Source organism: Cervus canadensis, chromosome 3 (genome assembly GCF_019320065.1).
Source record: "Cervus canadensis isolate Bull #8, Minnesota chromosome 3, ASM1932006v1, whole genome shotgun sequence".
Classification (NCBI taxonomy): domain Eukaryota; kingdom Metazoa; phylum Chordata; class Mammalia; order Artiodactyla; family Cervidae; genus Cervus; species Cervus canadensis.
In genome coordinates, this window is record NC_057388.1 from 9,746,444 (window position 1) to 9,763,605 (window position 17,162).

General features: G+C 37.5%; 1 protein-coding gene across 1 annotated transcript in view; it reads right to left on the reverse strand.

Annotated features, from left to right (window-relative positions):
- The window catches only part of CALCR (calcitonin receptor), a 109,938-nt gene that overhangs the window by 22,483 nt on the left and 70,293 nt on the right, over nt 1-17,162 (reverse strand). The window contains exons 4-7 of the mRNA XM_043462604.1: nt 14,552-14,708; nt 13,674-13,784; nt 9,455-9,567; nt 7,154-7,245 (exon numbers count right to left, since the gene is read on the reverse strand). Coding sequence (XP_043318539.1) covers nt 7,154-7,245; nt 9,455-9,567; nt 13,674-13,784; nt 14,552-14,708 — 473 coding nt within the window. The remainder of the gene's footprint in view (nt 1-7,153; nt 7,246-9,454; nt 9,568-13,673; nt 13,785-14,551; nt 14,709-17,162) is intronic.

Here is a 17,162-nt window from a genome sequence, read left to right on the forward strand (position 1 = left end):
GGATCGAACCTGTACTCCCTGCACTGGAAAGTGAAGTCCAAACCCCTGGATTTCCAGGGAAGTCCCCTCACCAATTCTTTTGATACCTTCTAATTTCCCGTATTCCAACTGGAATCAACTCTACTGCTCCTTTTCCATGTCCTCCTGATGGTGGAGCTCAGACACAGAGAATTCTAACCAGGCTCAAACGATGTCGTGCTGGGGCACGGTGTGGTTTGGACCTGGGATTGCTCCAAGTGCTATGCTCACTGGCACAGTTCTGCCCCACCTCTGGGGTTCTAAATAGTTTGCTGGATTTTCCATTCTCCTCTCCTCCGCCTCCTAAATTTGTACATATGTATTTGTGTGAATGTTCACATAAAGGAACATTAGTTTAAATATCCTATTTCACTTTCTGATGCAAATGGAGAGAGCCTGCAGGAGGGCTGTACAAAATTGGAGTGATTATCCAAGATGAATTAAAATCTCGTGTTTACCATATTTGATCCAGTCAAAGAACATTTAACATAATGTGAGGACTTTAACATTAATGTTCAGTTAATGATGCCAATGATTGATCATAGTAACTACTCCTAAAAAATCTTCATGGAATAAAGCTAGAATTCCAGGCATCTTGACAAGAAAATTCTGGGGGAAAATGACAATGGAAATGCTTTCCTATATTTTCAAATCAAAGGAAAATGAGTTGTCAATTATCTGTAGTGAAAAGTAAGTTTAAGCCATGAGGGATCTGTGAGAAGAGCATATTTTGATTATTGTGGCTACACTTTTCAAATCCACAGGAGGTACAGGCATTAGTAAACAGTTAATACAGAATATTCTTAAATTCTCAACTTGTTGAGCAGGGGTAAAATGCAGGAGGAGCCAATGGTAAAGATGGGGTTTAGAGAAGAACTTTCTCTCTCTCACGCACACACACTACTATGTGCTATTTTATGTAGCAGCAGAAAATTTTGTTAAATAAACTGAACCTAATTGGTTTTAGAATAGTACTTTAAAAGTAGGATGCAAATTTAAGACTTTAAATAGAAATTTATCATGCCCATTTATATTGCATAAGCTCTTCCATAAAGCAACTGTTAAATCTGTGACCTGCCATTTTTCATGTAGTCATAATAGCACTTTATAATTCTTCTCCCTGGGAGGCAAATATCTGTGGTCTCATTATTGGATTCAGTCTGGCTTAAACCAACGACAGTTGACATTATGCAGAACTAAGGAGTATGGATGAATGAATCCTTCAGCGTTGTTACTCTCACGCCTAATTTTCTTTGGACTGAGCAGAGTTCAATAATCTGTCGATGGACATTAGCTTACAGAACTGGTTAATGTTCAGTCTCCTGTGTAAACTAGAACTGCCCTGAACAAAATATGCTTCCTCTACTTCCAGCTTATGGGGCCACTCGTATCCCCATTTTAGTTTTCTTCTTAACACTTACTATCCTCTGCCATATATTTGCTTAAGTGAAAGTCGCTCAGTCATGTCTGACTCTTTGCGACCCCATGGACTATACAGTCCATGGAATTCTCCAGGCCAGAATACTGGAGTGGGTAGCTTTTCCCTTCTCCAGGGGATCTTCCCAACCCAGGGATTGAACCCAGGTCCCCGCATTGCAGGTGGATTCTTTACCAGCTGAGCCACAAGGGAAGCCCAAGAATACTGGAGTGGGTAGCCTGTCCCTTCTCCAGGGGACCTACTGATAAAGGTATTTGTTTTATATACCTAGGAGAAGAGGGTCTGGCATGTGGTAGGGCTTAATACTCTTTTTTTTGTTTGTTTTGCACCAAAAATCTTTACAAAATAGCACTTTTCTTCTGTGAGCCCTGGCTACTGGACAGTTTCCCAGTACTTCAGAGAATTAACATCAAATGTTAGATAATCTCATATTTCACACTTTGTATCATATTGAACATTTGCCAGATTCTTAAATCAACTAATATTGGACATTATCCTGTTGTTCACATTATGTAAATGTATTATTTACACTAGGCACACAGTGAGAAAATGATGGCTTAAAGCTGGATAAACTGTTAAGTTCCAAAGTAAGAATATGACTTACTTTGAAACAAGTCTCTGTTTCTTGAAGATTTCAATATAATTTCTGCTCATTTAGTTTTAAAAATTTTATTACACTTACTTGACATTTACAATCTGCTTTCTGAAGTGAGCTGAAGGTACTTTAAGTTTATTAAAATTCTTTTAATAATCTAACATGTATTACTATGTATCCACTCTGATTCAAACCTTCTTGCTGATGCCTGGGATATATGCATGAACAAAACAGTTGCTGCCTTCAGGGACCTTATATATTACACAATTGTTTACTGTTAGAATAAATGTTCTGAAAGAGAGGTGCAGGATATTCAAGAGGATTACCTGAACTTAAGAAATGATGTGTTTAATTGTTCTCAATACCAATATCCTGTTGCTTGAATGAACATGAGAGAAGTGGTCATTTTCCTGTCAGACCTATAATGTCTTTAGTGGAAACAGCATGAACCAGATGTTAGCTATATTTTATTCCTCTTGATAAAAAAACAAGTATTTAGATGGACAGGACATTGCTTACTCTGAGTGATGGGGAACCATAAGTACTATGAATTCTCCAAGAGTGGGAGGATAAGACAATATAATCTACTGCTGTCTTGGCCCAGTCAAGATGTCATTCACATATGATGATGAGATAATGATTTACTTTCTATGCATCTCAAGATGTCACACTTTAAAGCCGAAGCCAAATGTCACTTTCATAATTTCAATTTACCTGGTATAAATTCTTCACATTAAAAACTGTTCCAAGTTACTGCTATCCTATGTATGTATATGTGTTATGTGTGCTTGGGGGAATCTTGAAGTTGTATGAGATGGTATTTAGTATTTGCCTTGAGTCTTGCAGATTGTATAAATCAGTTTGATATCACAGGGACAAGGGTCAATTTTAAAAGTTTTCATTTACTTAGATATCATACCTTGTTAATGATGAACAAGAGGAATCAGGGAAGAAGGGAATGGGAAACAGACTGAAGTAGAATGTTAAAACTCTTAGAAAAATTCAAAACATTATACATCTTTCCTACCTGACAAGGGACTTCGTATCTTCGAATTTAGCACAAAATCTTTACCCTTAAGGAACTCCCTTTCAGTTATGATCCCTGCCTCTTTTCCTTATTACTACTGGTCTATGAGTGAACATATGCCAAGACATGACCAACAGTTATCTTTGGGGTGGGTTGGGAGAAAGGACGCTATTTTTGCAGCCATTGATTTAATGGTTTCTCTGGAGGAATAGCCAGAGATGTATAATAAGATACTATACAAGACAAAGAGTTATCTATCTGTCCTCTATAAAGATGTGAAATAGAATAACTGAGTAATAGAGGAATCAATATTCCTTTTGGAGGTCCCAGTGGAAACTCCCCCCTTTTTTTGGCCACATGTAGCCAATGTAATATAGAGAATGGAATGCGATGAAGACACTCCTCTTTCAACATATACCTCTATATACCAACATATACTTTCAGGCAAGAGTAATTGATATTCACAATATTTAACAATCAGCAATGCATGGAAACTAAGCAGTCAAATTGGAGGTAACGAATGTTCTATTATTGGACCTTCCTTAAGAGAAATCAGTGAGATGTTTCAGTGTCTAGAATGGTTCTGCAGAAATGTAAGTTGATAAATTATAAGTGGTACTAAAGAGATAAGCGAATTTATCGCAAACTTGCTTAAAACAATCAGAAAACAAACACAAATGTCCACCTGCATGACTTTCATTAGCCAGTCTTCTCTAGGGTTATTTTTACTTTATCTCTTAAAGACATTTACTCTTGGCATCTAGTATAGGAGTCTTGATTAACTAATTTGATGTTTCTATTTAATTCCTCTCCCTGGTATTGCTCCTATTTTTCCCAGTGAATGTCCTAAAATAAATGTCATACTAACAGGGCTATCTTCAACCTTAAACTGGTGGATCAGAGGTAACCAGCATATCATCCTGAATATTCTTTTAACTCTGCCACTTTTATTTAGTTAAGATCTTCAGTGTTGCCTTTTCTATGATTTAAATCACTGAGAAAATTTTCCTTTATCTTGAAGAGGGCATAGAAGTTCAATTTTGTTCTTTCAAAATAACAAAGACTTTATATACATTCATTCCCAACAGCACAGGGAACATAACTCTTGTTTGTCTCAGAGTTACATAGTCCTGCCTTTTATCTTCTGCATGCTCAGAATAAAATCACATTAAGATTAGTGGCATGCCTTAATGATCTCATTCTGAGTAATGTCTCAGGATTTTTCACCAAGTATTGGCTGTTCTACAGGCTCCCATATAGTCAGTGAGTTTAAATTCTTCTGCAGGCCTTCCTGGCCTGCTGGCTTGAGTAGGACACCTGCAGAGTTATTCCTTGTTATAGACCCTAGAAAGCACATTTTGCGAAATTAGAGTGAGATTTCAGTGGGATGATTGTGAATAGGGCATTAGGTCTCAGAAGTGGAGCTGGGTGTAACTTCTCATTTTGGTTTCATGAAAGTTTTATGAAATGGATTATTTGGATTTTGCTAAATAACTCATTCCTGGGCATGCAGAATTAAGCAAGGGAGTGATGATTAGATCCTGCTCAAGTTTCACACTGATGATGTCATTTAAGTACACAAATTGTAAAGCCTCCCATTATAATATCCAGTTACTATCACAAGGGTGATGTTGAGCGTTTGAAGAAAATCTAGAAAAATACTTCTAAAAGAGAAAAATGTTGTCATAGATCAGTTACCTTTTATTTTCACTATCATTTTGAATTTCTGAAATCCAAGTGTAAGAAAAAATGTGAAGAATCAGAAATGTACCTTATTTACTTATTTTCAGCCATGCTGCATGATTTGTGGGGATCTTAATTCCCCAACCAGGGATCAAACCCATGCCCCCAGCAGTGGAAGCAAGGAGTTCCAACCACCAGAGAATTCCCAGAAATGTACTTTATGAAAAACAGATAGCCTGGATATTTTTAGTTTGGGGAAATTTAAGGTAAGATTAAGAACAAGTGTAAAAATCAGACATGACTGCTTTTGGATTTGAATATGGTGTTCTTCATACCCTAGTCACCTCTTACTGTGTGTACCCTGGAGAACCAGGTATTTCGGTTTGTCTTCCCATCATTGTATCCAGATTCTACCTCAATAAGATATGTTTTTCCTCCCAAGACTTAAGTTGCTCTTTGGTAGGTTCTTGAAAGAAAAGATGCTAAGGGCAAAAACTGGTGCTTCCTAGATCGTCTGCCTTCACACTCTCTCAAAGATTTTTACCAGATTGATTTTGCTTTGGGACTAACTGAAATTGAGAAATATTTCACTTTGCTTATGTGCTGCACTTTTAAACACCCATCTTTAGTGGTTTAATAGAGAAATAATTATTGAAAGAACATCCTTACTTTCTTTGCTGATTTGGTTCTCATAACTTGCCACTCATTTAAGTGACAGGAAAAAAATGTTCACTTGACATTTTTTCCCATCTTTAAAGTCCTGCATACATTTAGTTGCACAGTTGCAAATTTGGGGCCTTTTCTTTGAATTTTCTTATGGTTATACTAAAAAAATTAAAGAATATACTTTTAGTGATAGACTTTTTAATCAATGTTATATGAGAGCCATGGTGATATATTTTTTGCATTGTGGTCAAGCGTAGTTGAAAAATGAACAGACATTCAAAGATTAATCATGCTATATGTTTACTCTGCTATATCCTGAATCATTATAATTGAAAAAATTATTTTAATAATTAATCCCTCATGTCTTGTTTTATCAGTCTTCCTCCTGTTCAACCATATGTGGAAGAAACTCATTTTCTGCTTATTTATACTATTATTTGCTATTTAGTTAACAAAAAGTTGCTATTCAGTTATATTGCTCAGTCAACATAAATTTTGATGATATAAGATTAGACATATATAATACGTGATTATGATGTAAGTTATAGATAAAGATTAAAAACAGGATCAAGGAAAAATAATACTTATGTTAAGGGTGTATTTACAAGTGATTCCTTGGTTTAATTTTGTCTAGCATTATTATGGCAATATGTGAGCAAAAGTCAATTTAAGATTCTGTTATTCTGTATACAAATCATTATAAATTTAATTATATCTCACATCTTTTAAGTGTGGAGAATTATTTGTAGTCTGTGTCTATGAGGTTTTCTTAGTCGTTTGTATAATGTCACTAAAAAAGTATCAGTGGAAGGAAATACCATGGTAGTGTAGAAGTTAGAATTCTCATGAAAGAGTAACATAGCGTGCCTCCTGACTTTGACCTATAGAAATGACACTATATTTAGGATGTTTTTAGGACCAAATTTAGCATATGTTACTGTCTCAGATACACTGTGGTCATTTCTAACAATACAGAATCAGTGTTTTAAATTCTCTATTAGTGTGAAATCAGTGTCTAAATCAGCTTAATCATTTTGCAATAGATAATGCAATCATTTGTATGGACACAACCTCCAAATAGAGACCCTCGCTGGAATTTTGTTTCTTACAGTTCTTAGAAGAGAATTTCAGTTAACAATGGTAGGGGTGCAGGGGCAAAAATCTGACACTTGACAACAGGCCATCCTCTTCAGGAAACTGTCCTTGACTCTGGCTGAGTGAGTCAAGGCCAAAAGAGACTTCCTTTCATGGATGCACATGATGGGAACCTTCCCAGCCCCACTTCTCTTCTGGCCCAATCCACTTACAATACAATTCCCAGTTAAGCAGGGTGTGTTTGAACTTGTGGCTGTGGCCTCCATATTTCAGAGTGGGGGTAAAAAAAAAAAGGAGGAAGATTCTTTCCTCAATGCTTCATGGCAGCTTAGCCATGGTAAGTGGAACTTGACCATGTTAATGTAGTGTATCTATGGGCTCACAGGATGATTTCATTTTGGGAAGGAGGGATATTGCCTTTGAAAATTATATGAATCCATCCTATTTTTCCTCAAAGATAGGGTTCAAAAGCATATTTTCAATTAATTTCATTTTTCTTGCTACTCCAAGACTCCCAGTGTCCCCTGTCATGTCATCTGCAGACTTTCTCGTGCCCAACAGTCTTGCAGAGTATACCACTTATTTTAGCACCTAGGAGAAAACACAAGGCAGATGCTATAAGTGTACGTACCTAACAAGCATGAAAATCGCCAGGGAAATCACCAAGGTGACCATCGACATCGAATGACCCACAATAGCCAGGTAGTACAGGATGTATGCGCTCTGGAACAGCAGGAAGGAAAGCAAAGAAGTTACAAAGACAAATACACGAATAAATTATTATAGAAGAGGGAAAAAAGTTTCTATTTTTAGTAATGTAAATTGACAACTGTTTTTCTCCTTTAAAAGAAACTACTATAATTATAAATATTTCAGAGAATTAAATTATATTGAATTATAAATTGGACTCATGGATTAACTATCATAACTGATATTATAAGAATATCAGTTAAACTAGAATATGCACGACATGGTGGGAGGAATATAAGACTGGGTTCGTCAGAGTGTTTTTTACTCAGAATATTGTCATTAAGTGTTTGTGTGACTCTCACAGGTCCAGTCACTTTACTTTCCCTGACTGCAGTAGTCCTCATCTTTAAAATAATGTGGTTGGACTAGACGATTTTTCAAGCAATTATATGCTGCTGTAAGGAATATCATTTAGCACAGGCATACAGAAATACTGGATCTGAAAGGTTGTGAAAAGATGACCCAGGTAAACACTAACCACAAGAAAACCGGTGTGAAATTATAAAACTCTAGATGTTAAGTCAGGATGACCCAGCAATACTAAATTTCTATGCACCTAATAATATAAACTCAAGCCACAGAGAGCATAAAGCAAAAACTGACAACTCCTAGTCATCAATGGAATGAACACAGGGAGGAAAAAATCAATTTATAGATTTGAAGATTTGAACAACACAATCAACACATTTTACTAATTCACATGCAATAAACATTGCACACAACATCTACAGAATACCCATTCTTTTCAAAAGCACAAAGGACATCCAAATTGACGTATACTAGTCAGAAAAGCAAATGAATATATTTCAATTCAAATCTTAAGTTGGATATTCACTGACCATCATACTCTAGAAATCATTAATAAAAAGATAACTCAAAAAATACCCTCATATTGTTAAAAAGTAAAAATGTATTTCTAAATGACCATTGGATCAAAGAAGAACTCACAATGACATACCAAAACTTTTTGGATACCGATGAAGTTGTACACGGAGGGAAGTTTACAGACTAAAATGCATACATGAGAAGATCGCAAATCAATTACCTAAATTTCTATCTAAAGAAAATTAAACTTAAATGATAAAGATAACAAACATATACTGAGTGCTCAAAGACAAAACCTAGTTCTTAAAAATAATTTCAATACCTCTTAGCAAGACTGACCAAGGGGAAAAAAAAGACCCGAGAGATGAAAAACTTGTACACAAAATGCTATAACTGGCTTTGGTGCCCTCGGCCTTTGCCGAGATGTCCCTCTAGTTATCTGGTCTCTAAGCTATCGGTTCATCTTGTTTAACTGTTTTTTATTCTGTTTTAATGACAGGAAAGTTTTCTATACTTGAAAGCTTTGTAGAAAACAAAAGCACTGATGTGTTTGTAGCTTCCGACTTAGTAATTATTTAGCATACAGGCCTATCCTTGAAGGAGACAATAGGTTTCCTCTGCAGCCACCAGGGCTGCCCGGAGAAGCCCTATGTGACTCAGTGCTGACCCGTCGTTTCTCCCAGCCCTGTGGGGACAGCAGGCTGGTGGCAGATTTGGTGAGCTTTTCAGATTTCTGAAGAACCTGAAGAAGGGGGTAGTTATCTACTCGCCACTTCCCGCCACCTGCCCCATTGGCTTAAATGTTTCTAAGCAGAGATAATAAAGCTATTTAACAGTAAGACACAAGAAGTAACAAATTAGAATGGATTTCCACAAAAAATAAACAGTGGCACTCATATCAGTGGGCTGATGAGAAGCTCTATCCTTAAGAGTTTGTTCAAGGCTTGATAGCAAAACTGTCATGGACTTCTCAGGACAGAGAGTGGTCAATTGGCAGCTGGTGACTTGCGGAGAACTCTAGTTCTGGAACCCTTCCAGAAGAGAACTGCTAAAGGAGTTCTTGAACATGCTGCCTAATGTCTGGTAGAGAAGGGAGCCCCATCATTTGCTCCATGGACACATTCCCCTTGCCATAAATGGCCTATTTCACATGCTCAGACTGAGGGCCAACCACGAAGTAAAGCATCGTTTTCTCCAGGCCACTCCCTACACTCCTCAGAATTGACAGGTCATTATCTGATTTCCTTCGACAAAAGAGGCTGACTTCTTGGTAGCAGGTGTTTTACCATTAGGCATACATTTCTGTGTACAGATAGTGGCATTCTCCTCCAATACTGAAATGTGCAATAGAACCTACCTGCATCTTCTCAGGGGTGAAAGCGTTGCACATGGTATAGTTGGACCAGGAAATGTTGCTCTCAGGATGCATGTACCAAACCCCATCCTCCTCACAATACTTTGTAACTTTTTCTGTTAGTGAAACAGAACTTATCACTATCTCAAAATCGCAAGAAGGAAAAACAATAAATTAAAGCTTAAGAGCCATTCCGGAGGGTTAATCACTTTATAGAACCTGAACGTGAGCAGAAGTCAATAGAGACAAGCAGGAACCATGCATCACACAAGATGCTTCAATATGCATTGCTTCAATTTAGCGTCAGCAAAGGCAGGGGAAGCACTGCCCCCTCCATCTTACATTGCCAAACTTATTCTGAGTTATTCACCTTTTTTCTAGCTCTCCAAAGTGCCTCTGCAATGTGTTTATTGCCTTAGAGATCATAGGTAAATTGATAAACGGTAAATTGGTAAAATACGAAAGGAGATTTTATCAGTGTGTTTGCAACCCTTACATAGTTTTGATTTTTGATAATTTCACAGCAGTAATATTTTTGTAGCATTGTTCTTCATTGTAAAGCTGTAAAGCTTATGGAAAACTGTTTTACATATGACTTCTCATGTTTTTTTTTAAACACAAGAATATGGAAATCAGAATCATATACTAATATATGTTACTGTTTTAAAGGTTAAGGAAACGATTTATGGTAAAAAAAATGTATTTGGTGAATTATTACTGAGATCTGAAAACATTTAAAATAATTTTCTACTAGAAGTTTTGGTTAGTCAAATCAACATGCTATGAGCTAGTATGAAGATTATTTTATCTTTGGCAGTTTTTCAGGTAAAATTCACAATTTTTCATTGTATGGCTGAAACACACACTACCAAATTCAGCACAAGATTTAAACTGAAAACTGTAAACTTGTTTGTATGTCTACGCCAACAATGATTTAACATGGACCAAAAAACCCATTTTCTTCCCCCAACAAAGGAGTTTTAAGGCACCTATTAGAATCATCTGTTTCCATATTAAGAAGCATTTTAAATTGTGAATTTTCTATGACTGCCATTGTACAAAAATTATTTAAAGGACCACCACTGGAAACCAACAGTTTCCAAAAGGGTCAGCACTAATCAGCAGAGAAAAATTGATGTTGAAAATGGGTCAATGACTTAGTTAACGATTTGCAATTTTAAAAAAAGGGTTTGTAATGCAGCATTTTATCTTTAACATCTTGTTAGGAAGTAGTTTTGTTTTCTTGAATGAATATAATTTGGTTTTTACAAAGTTACACAGCTACATAGGGCAATGTGTTCTACGGAGGAGGGTGATGCTCCTGAGAACCTTCCAATCATAGGCAGCACTGTAGTAAACATGTTTTATTTGGATTTAACTCAAGTCTGTGTGCGTGCACAGTTCAGTCATGCCCAACTCTTTTGCAACCCCTTGGACTATAATCTGCGCAACTCCTCTGTCCATGGGATTTTGCAGGCAAGAGTACTGGAGTGGGTTGCCATTTTCTCCTCCAGGGGATCTTCCTGACCCAGGGATCGAACCCACGTCTTTCATGTCTCCTGCATTAGCAGGCAGATTCTTTACTACTGTGCTACATGGATCTAGCATTTCCTAGTTCTAACTGTTGCAGCTATCAAGAATTTGTCCTCTTCTGGGAGAGGGTGAGACAAATGGAGAGAGCAGCATGGATGTATATACACTAACATATGTAAATAGACAGCCAATGGGACTTTGCTCAATGACTCAGGGAACTCAGAGTGGGACTCTGTAATCACCTAGATGGGTGGGAATGGTGGGAGGTGGAGGGAGCTCAAGAGGGAAGGGACATGTGTATATTATAGTTAACTCATGTGGGTGTATGGCAGAAATGAAACCAATATTGCAAACAATCATCAATCAATAAAAAATAAATAATTATTAAAAAAAAAGAAATTGTCCTCTTCTACCTGGCCAGTCTTCAGATATTTGACAGAAGGCTACGTCTCCTCTGACTTCCCTTTCTAAACCAAGCACCCCCATTCACACCACGCCTGCTGTCCCCTCAAGCCTGGAGCCTCTTTGCATGTGCTCGAAGGTTGGCATTTCCTCTGAAATAGTCCAAGTCTGGACTGTTCCATGAAGAGGGGAGCATGCTCCCGTCCTTCACATTGGGGAACTTTCTCCTGATTCTCAGACCCAGTCCTCAGAGATTCATGTGCCATTAGTCTCAAGAGATGCCAGACACCTGCCTTTATAAAAAGCTCACCGATTCCCAAGGATCTCGGGGTTGAGAATCACTGTCCTCAATCATACGTTGGCCACCTTGGCTCTGCCCCATTCCTGTTGATTGAGTGTTTGACTCCTGCCCTTACATCCCTCCTAACAGGGATTTGCTTTTTATACTTTAGCACTTTTCTTCAGCCCATCAAGCCTCATTCTGGAGAAGGAAGTGGCAACCCACTCCAGTACTCTTGCCTGGAAAAGCCCATGGACAGAGAAGCCTGGTAGGCTACAGTCCATGGGGTCACAAAGAGTCGGACACAACTGAGCGACTTCACTTTCTTTTCTTTCTTTCTATCAGCCTCATTGGAATCTCAACACTGCTATTCACTCTCTCATTATCTACCTATCTTTTTGCCAAGCGCTTTGTTTAAAAGGAAATCTCTGTCATTTCATTAAACTGTTGTGTGGATCATCGAGATACAGCTTTGGGTCAATGTAAAGTACTTAAGAATTTAAGTTTGTTGAATACAGATGTATTTAAGAATTGCCTTTCTTTTGAAGTGGGTTTGTTCCCCAGCTGAGAGGGTTCTATGTAAAAATCAGGCTGAAAAGATGGATCTATGCCTGGAAATCACTGTTTGGCTAACCCCAAAGTTGCCTTTAAGTTAATAACTGTAGTCACTTTGGCAACAGCCCATTGCTGCTTTGGAACTGGCCTTGCAGCCTCAATTGTAGAACAACTCTGTATGCCAATCAGTTTCCTCTAATGTAGTCATCAGATCAAGATTGATGAAACATCATTTATCAGGAAGACTCAGTAAAGACCTGGGGACCACCGTCAAATAGCACCGAGTTAGGGTTTACAGGAAGGTAGTGATGAGCAGGGAAGAGCGATATGCTCTTTCTCTCTTCACATTGATTCTCTTAAATCAAAATGAGAATTCCTAGAAATGGCTGGCTTGAACTGGTTTTAAAAGTGTCCCACTGTAATTCCGCTTCCATTATCTTCTCTCACTGGGGTCAAATTTTGTAACTCATTCTCCAAGGAAGAATGAAAGCAAGTCCCCCACCAGTGTGGCTAGACTGAAGCCTGAAGGAAAACCATGTTCTGGCTTGAAAGTTTTGAAAACCACTTCAACCTACATAAGTTTGTACAATGATTTAGAAATATTGTTTCTCAAATGCTTTTTTCATTTACTGAGAAAAGGGTTAGGTAGGAGTTCAGACGACTTGGGTTCAGTTGTGGTTTTATATAAAATATTGTGTGAGTATAAAAGGAGATAATATATATGAAACTGTTTTGGAAAGTAAAAAAACCAATATTCAATGAAAATACTCCTATGTTATTTTTATAATTACAGTGGCTTTGATGTTATTAATTAACACATTTGTTGGCTGTTCATGTGGGGCAGGGCATAGAGCTGGGTTGGTATGATCCATGTTAATAGTACCAGTCTTCTCTACTGAGCATATTTCAATCATCTGCTGTTGGAACAGAAATCTAGTAAATGTTTGGAGTTACCACCTTCTGATTTCTCTTCCCTACACATGATAGTTTTATACCATTTTCAACATTACAATCAAATTCCCATTATGCTTGTTCCACCAGCCCAGTACACACAAACCCTAGATCAATGATTTGCATAAATCATCAAATGGGAAATAATTGAAAATTTTACAAAAACTTCAGCTATAAATAAAAACTGTTCAGTTTTAGAAAAAGTAATTGCAATGTTTATTAAAATTCAACATTAAATACTTAAAATATATAAATCTTTCATTTTCATTTAATATTTAATAGAATGTATGACCAACATGCACAACTGGTAATTGACTTAAAAAATAAGGGCAGCTCACAATCTTTGTACAACTGGATATTTCATTTGTGGAAATGTTTCAGAATGTGCTAAACTGTAGAGACTATGATTTGGTAGTATATTTTGCATCTGGTTTTCTTTTTGGAGCTAGAAAAATGCTAAAAGATTCATAGCAAAATATAAACTAAAAAGAAATACTCTACCTTCCACATCAAAGTCCGGAAAATAATCTGGGCAGTGCTGTTCGGCGAGCGTTCCAGCTGGTGTATCGTCCCAGCAGGCCCAGCCATCCCAGGTGCGGTTGCAGTACAGACCTGGCCGTTTAGAAAGAAATTACCCTGCAGTTATCAAAAACCATAGAATCCTCAGCGAGATTTAACAGGGCACAGACGGTTACTCAGGGGCTCTCCACTCGGGTGTGGAAATGTTAAAACAGCAGAGGCAGCAGCAGCAACAAAATAAAGGTACTAACTTTTCCAACTACTAAGGGAGTTTCCTTTTTTTTTTGGTAGGATATTCTCCATTTGTTCCTCAAAAGGCTTACTTGTCATCTGTGTCGAATCTTTGCTCCAAAATCTCTCCTTTACAATATCTCCAGAAATGTTATGAAAGCAACTTTGGGAAAGTATATGCTCTATCGGGGGTGCATGCTCAGCTGCTAAGTCATGTCCGACTCTTCATGACCCCGCGGACTGTGGCCAGCCAGGCTCCTCTGTCCACGGAAGTCTCCAGGCAAGAGTACTGGAGTGGGTTGCCGTGCCCTCCTCCAGGGGATCTTCCTGACCGGGGATCGAACCTGGGGCTCCTGCATTGGCGGGCAGATTCTTTACTGCTGAGCTACCACTGGCTGCTCTACTTAATTTTGTCTTAAGGGCAGATGTTAACCAAAAGCAATCAGATGAACCTGAGCAAAGAAACTAGGCATGTCTGTGGCATAAAATACACAAACATACCACAGTGTGAAAGCCACTGTTAAAACCATTGGCATATTAAATTAATTGAGTTAACATATTTACCCACGGAAGAAAATAAGCCTTTACTAGTGCTTGAAACACACGCTCACATACAGCCTTCTTTTTACCTTCTCCTTGGTAGGGGGGCAACTTCTGCATTCGGTCAAAGCATTTGTGCTGTGCCTGCAGCAGTCTCTGTTTTCCTAAAAGGAAGAGAAATGGCTCCGGCTCCAGTGTTGGAGAGTAGGTGGAATCTGAACTGGCAGGAAGAACCGGAAGTGGGCGCTGTATTAGACAGGAAATGGAGTTACTTATGGAGAGTAGAGATAGGGGAATACATGATGAAACAATCAAAAAGTATGAACACATTTATTTTCCTCCTATAAGCAACAATTATGCACGGTCTCCACGTGGATTATTTTTTCTTTATAATTTAAGTGTATTTATATTTCATCTATAAATTCTACCTAAAATTTTCATATTTGCATTCATTCCATTCACACTGAAAATGTATAGCACCCACACAGACCCATGCACCTCTTTACAAGATTTTTAAAATTTTTATTATCAATGTAAAGTTTAGAAATAAATAACCTGATTTCCAAAAAAATATGAATATTAAATCAACTTTGCTTTCTTTGGCGCTCCTAAGAATCATGAATCATGTTATTCAAAGTAGATATATTAGTGCAATAAATAAATTTTAATTGGATTCTTTCAACTAATTTGTTTGTACTTAGATTGCACACACTGCCAAAAAATTTACCCCACTTATTCCACAGAACAAACAAAATATGTTCTTTTGAAATATTCTGCTTTGGATAATTGCCTTAATCTCTTTAAACTGGTTTCATCAGCAGATGACCTATACGAGATAATTCATTTTCACTGCTGAAAATTAATGTAAATCTTAAATATTTCTCCTAGTGCTTCTGAATTTTCAGTGTGGGCTGACATTATTTTGTCAGTCTGCTGGTTTTCATTACCATCATTGGTCCTATTAATCAAAGTTGTGTGTCTGTGTATGTGAAAAGATGGATGTCTGACAAATTGTCTTAAGTTGTGTTTAGGTAGATTTCAATTTCTTCTGTGGCTCTGATGTTTTTGATTGTGCTTGAATTGGATTTTTTTCATATCCATGTTATGCATAGGAAGTTTTTTGGAGAAGACTTGCAAGCGTCAACCTGCATTGACTTCTGTTTTTCTGAAGTTAGAAATACTCCTGGCTTTCTATCACACCTGCTGAAACACTTTTAATTGGCCTTATTCTGTTTAAATTATTCTAAGATGGAAGTTTCCCCAATGTACTGATGGCAGAGATAGCATTATATACCTTTCTCTATTCTCACAGCTGCTAAAATAAATATCCTTATTAAGTTGACTCATATACCCCAGGATATTCATGGCAGAGCCTCACTGTTTTCCAGCATATCTCACTGTGCAGACAGGGCATCCTGTCCCAGGAGATAGTCTATGACTAAAGGCTAAACAATAAAAATTCGTAGTGGAGAGAGAGCATGGAGCAAGAGTAGATGGGAATGAGTACAGATCCAAGGTAGAATGGGACTTTGAATAAATGTACTGTCTGCATAGGCAGAGAGGAGAGGGAAGGCTTTCTGGATGGAAGGCAAGGCACACGGGTGAGCCCAGAGGAAGGAAAGGCCTTGCGTGAAATTGTACGGAAACCACACTGGGAGGGAGCGTGTTTGAGGGTAAGAGATGAAATCCAGGAAAATCAGATAACACAGAGCCCTGCGAAAACAAACACAAAACTCTGGGGACATGAAAGGCTCAAGATATTTTAGCCAATATTTTAAAAGCATGATAAAGTAAAGATGTCTTGTAGTTTTTTGACCAGTGAAAGTTGTGCAAGGAGAGTTAGGCATCAGATTAGAGCTGGGAAGGCTAGTCAGGCAGCTCAAGGCATGGACTACATCACCTTAAGATGGAACAAGAAACAGCAACTCAGCAGTTTTTCAAATAATAAAAGCACTGAAGTATATCTGAAAAGGAATGGAGAATAAGAAGACTCAAATGGCCTAGATATTTTAGCAAATACAGCTAGGTTTAAAAAACAAAAAAAGGTAGTGTCCTGAGAAAGAGAAAGAGAAGACATTAAGAAAGGAAAACCTTTCTTGGGGGAAAAGATAAGTTCTCCTTTGAACTGGATGTGGAGGTATCAGCAAGTCATCTGGGTAGAAATCACTTGCAAACAGAAGAGGATGAATATTTATTATTGTTGTAACATTATGGTTACAACTCTATATGAATGCTTATTGCAAATATAGTTGACACCACTCTAAGTGTTAGAATTATTTCTAATTTTAATGCCTCTAGAATTCATGACAGAAGAAATGAACAAACCAACAATGATGATTAAAGGTGTACACGTCCTTTATCAATGTGGATGAAAACCATTATGGTGTAATAGAATGTCATATATAATTTTTTTCTGTCACTTATATTAGATATGATAGACACTAGGAACTATTTTGCTTAAGCTTGCCCAAAGTAACATTCTGAATTCTATTTTTAAACAGACTGAACAACCCATAAAATGCTCCTGTGTTAGTTGGAAATTCATGGAGGCCATGGGGAGGCAGTGTGTGCAAGAATAGCAAGTGGAAACCCTATACCTATAGTTTCAATGACAACATTATTTGGTTTAATGCAGTCTTAAACACCAGTAATCATGGCGACATGACCATCTGAAAAAGCAGCTGCAGTTCATGTAGACGA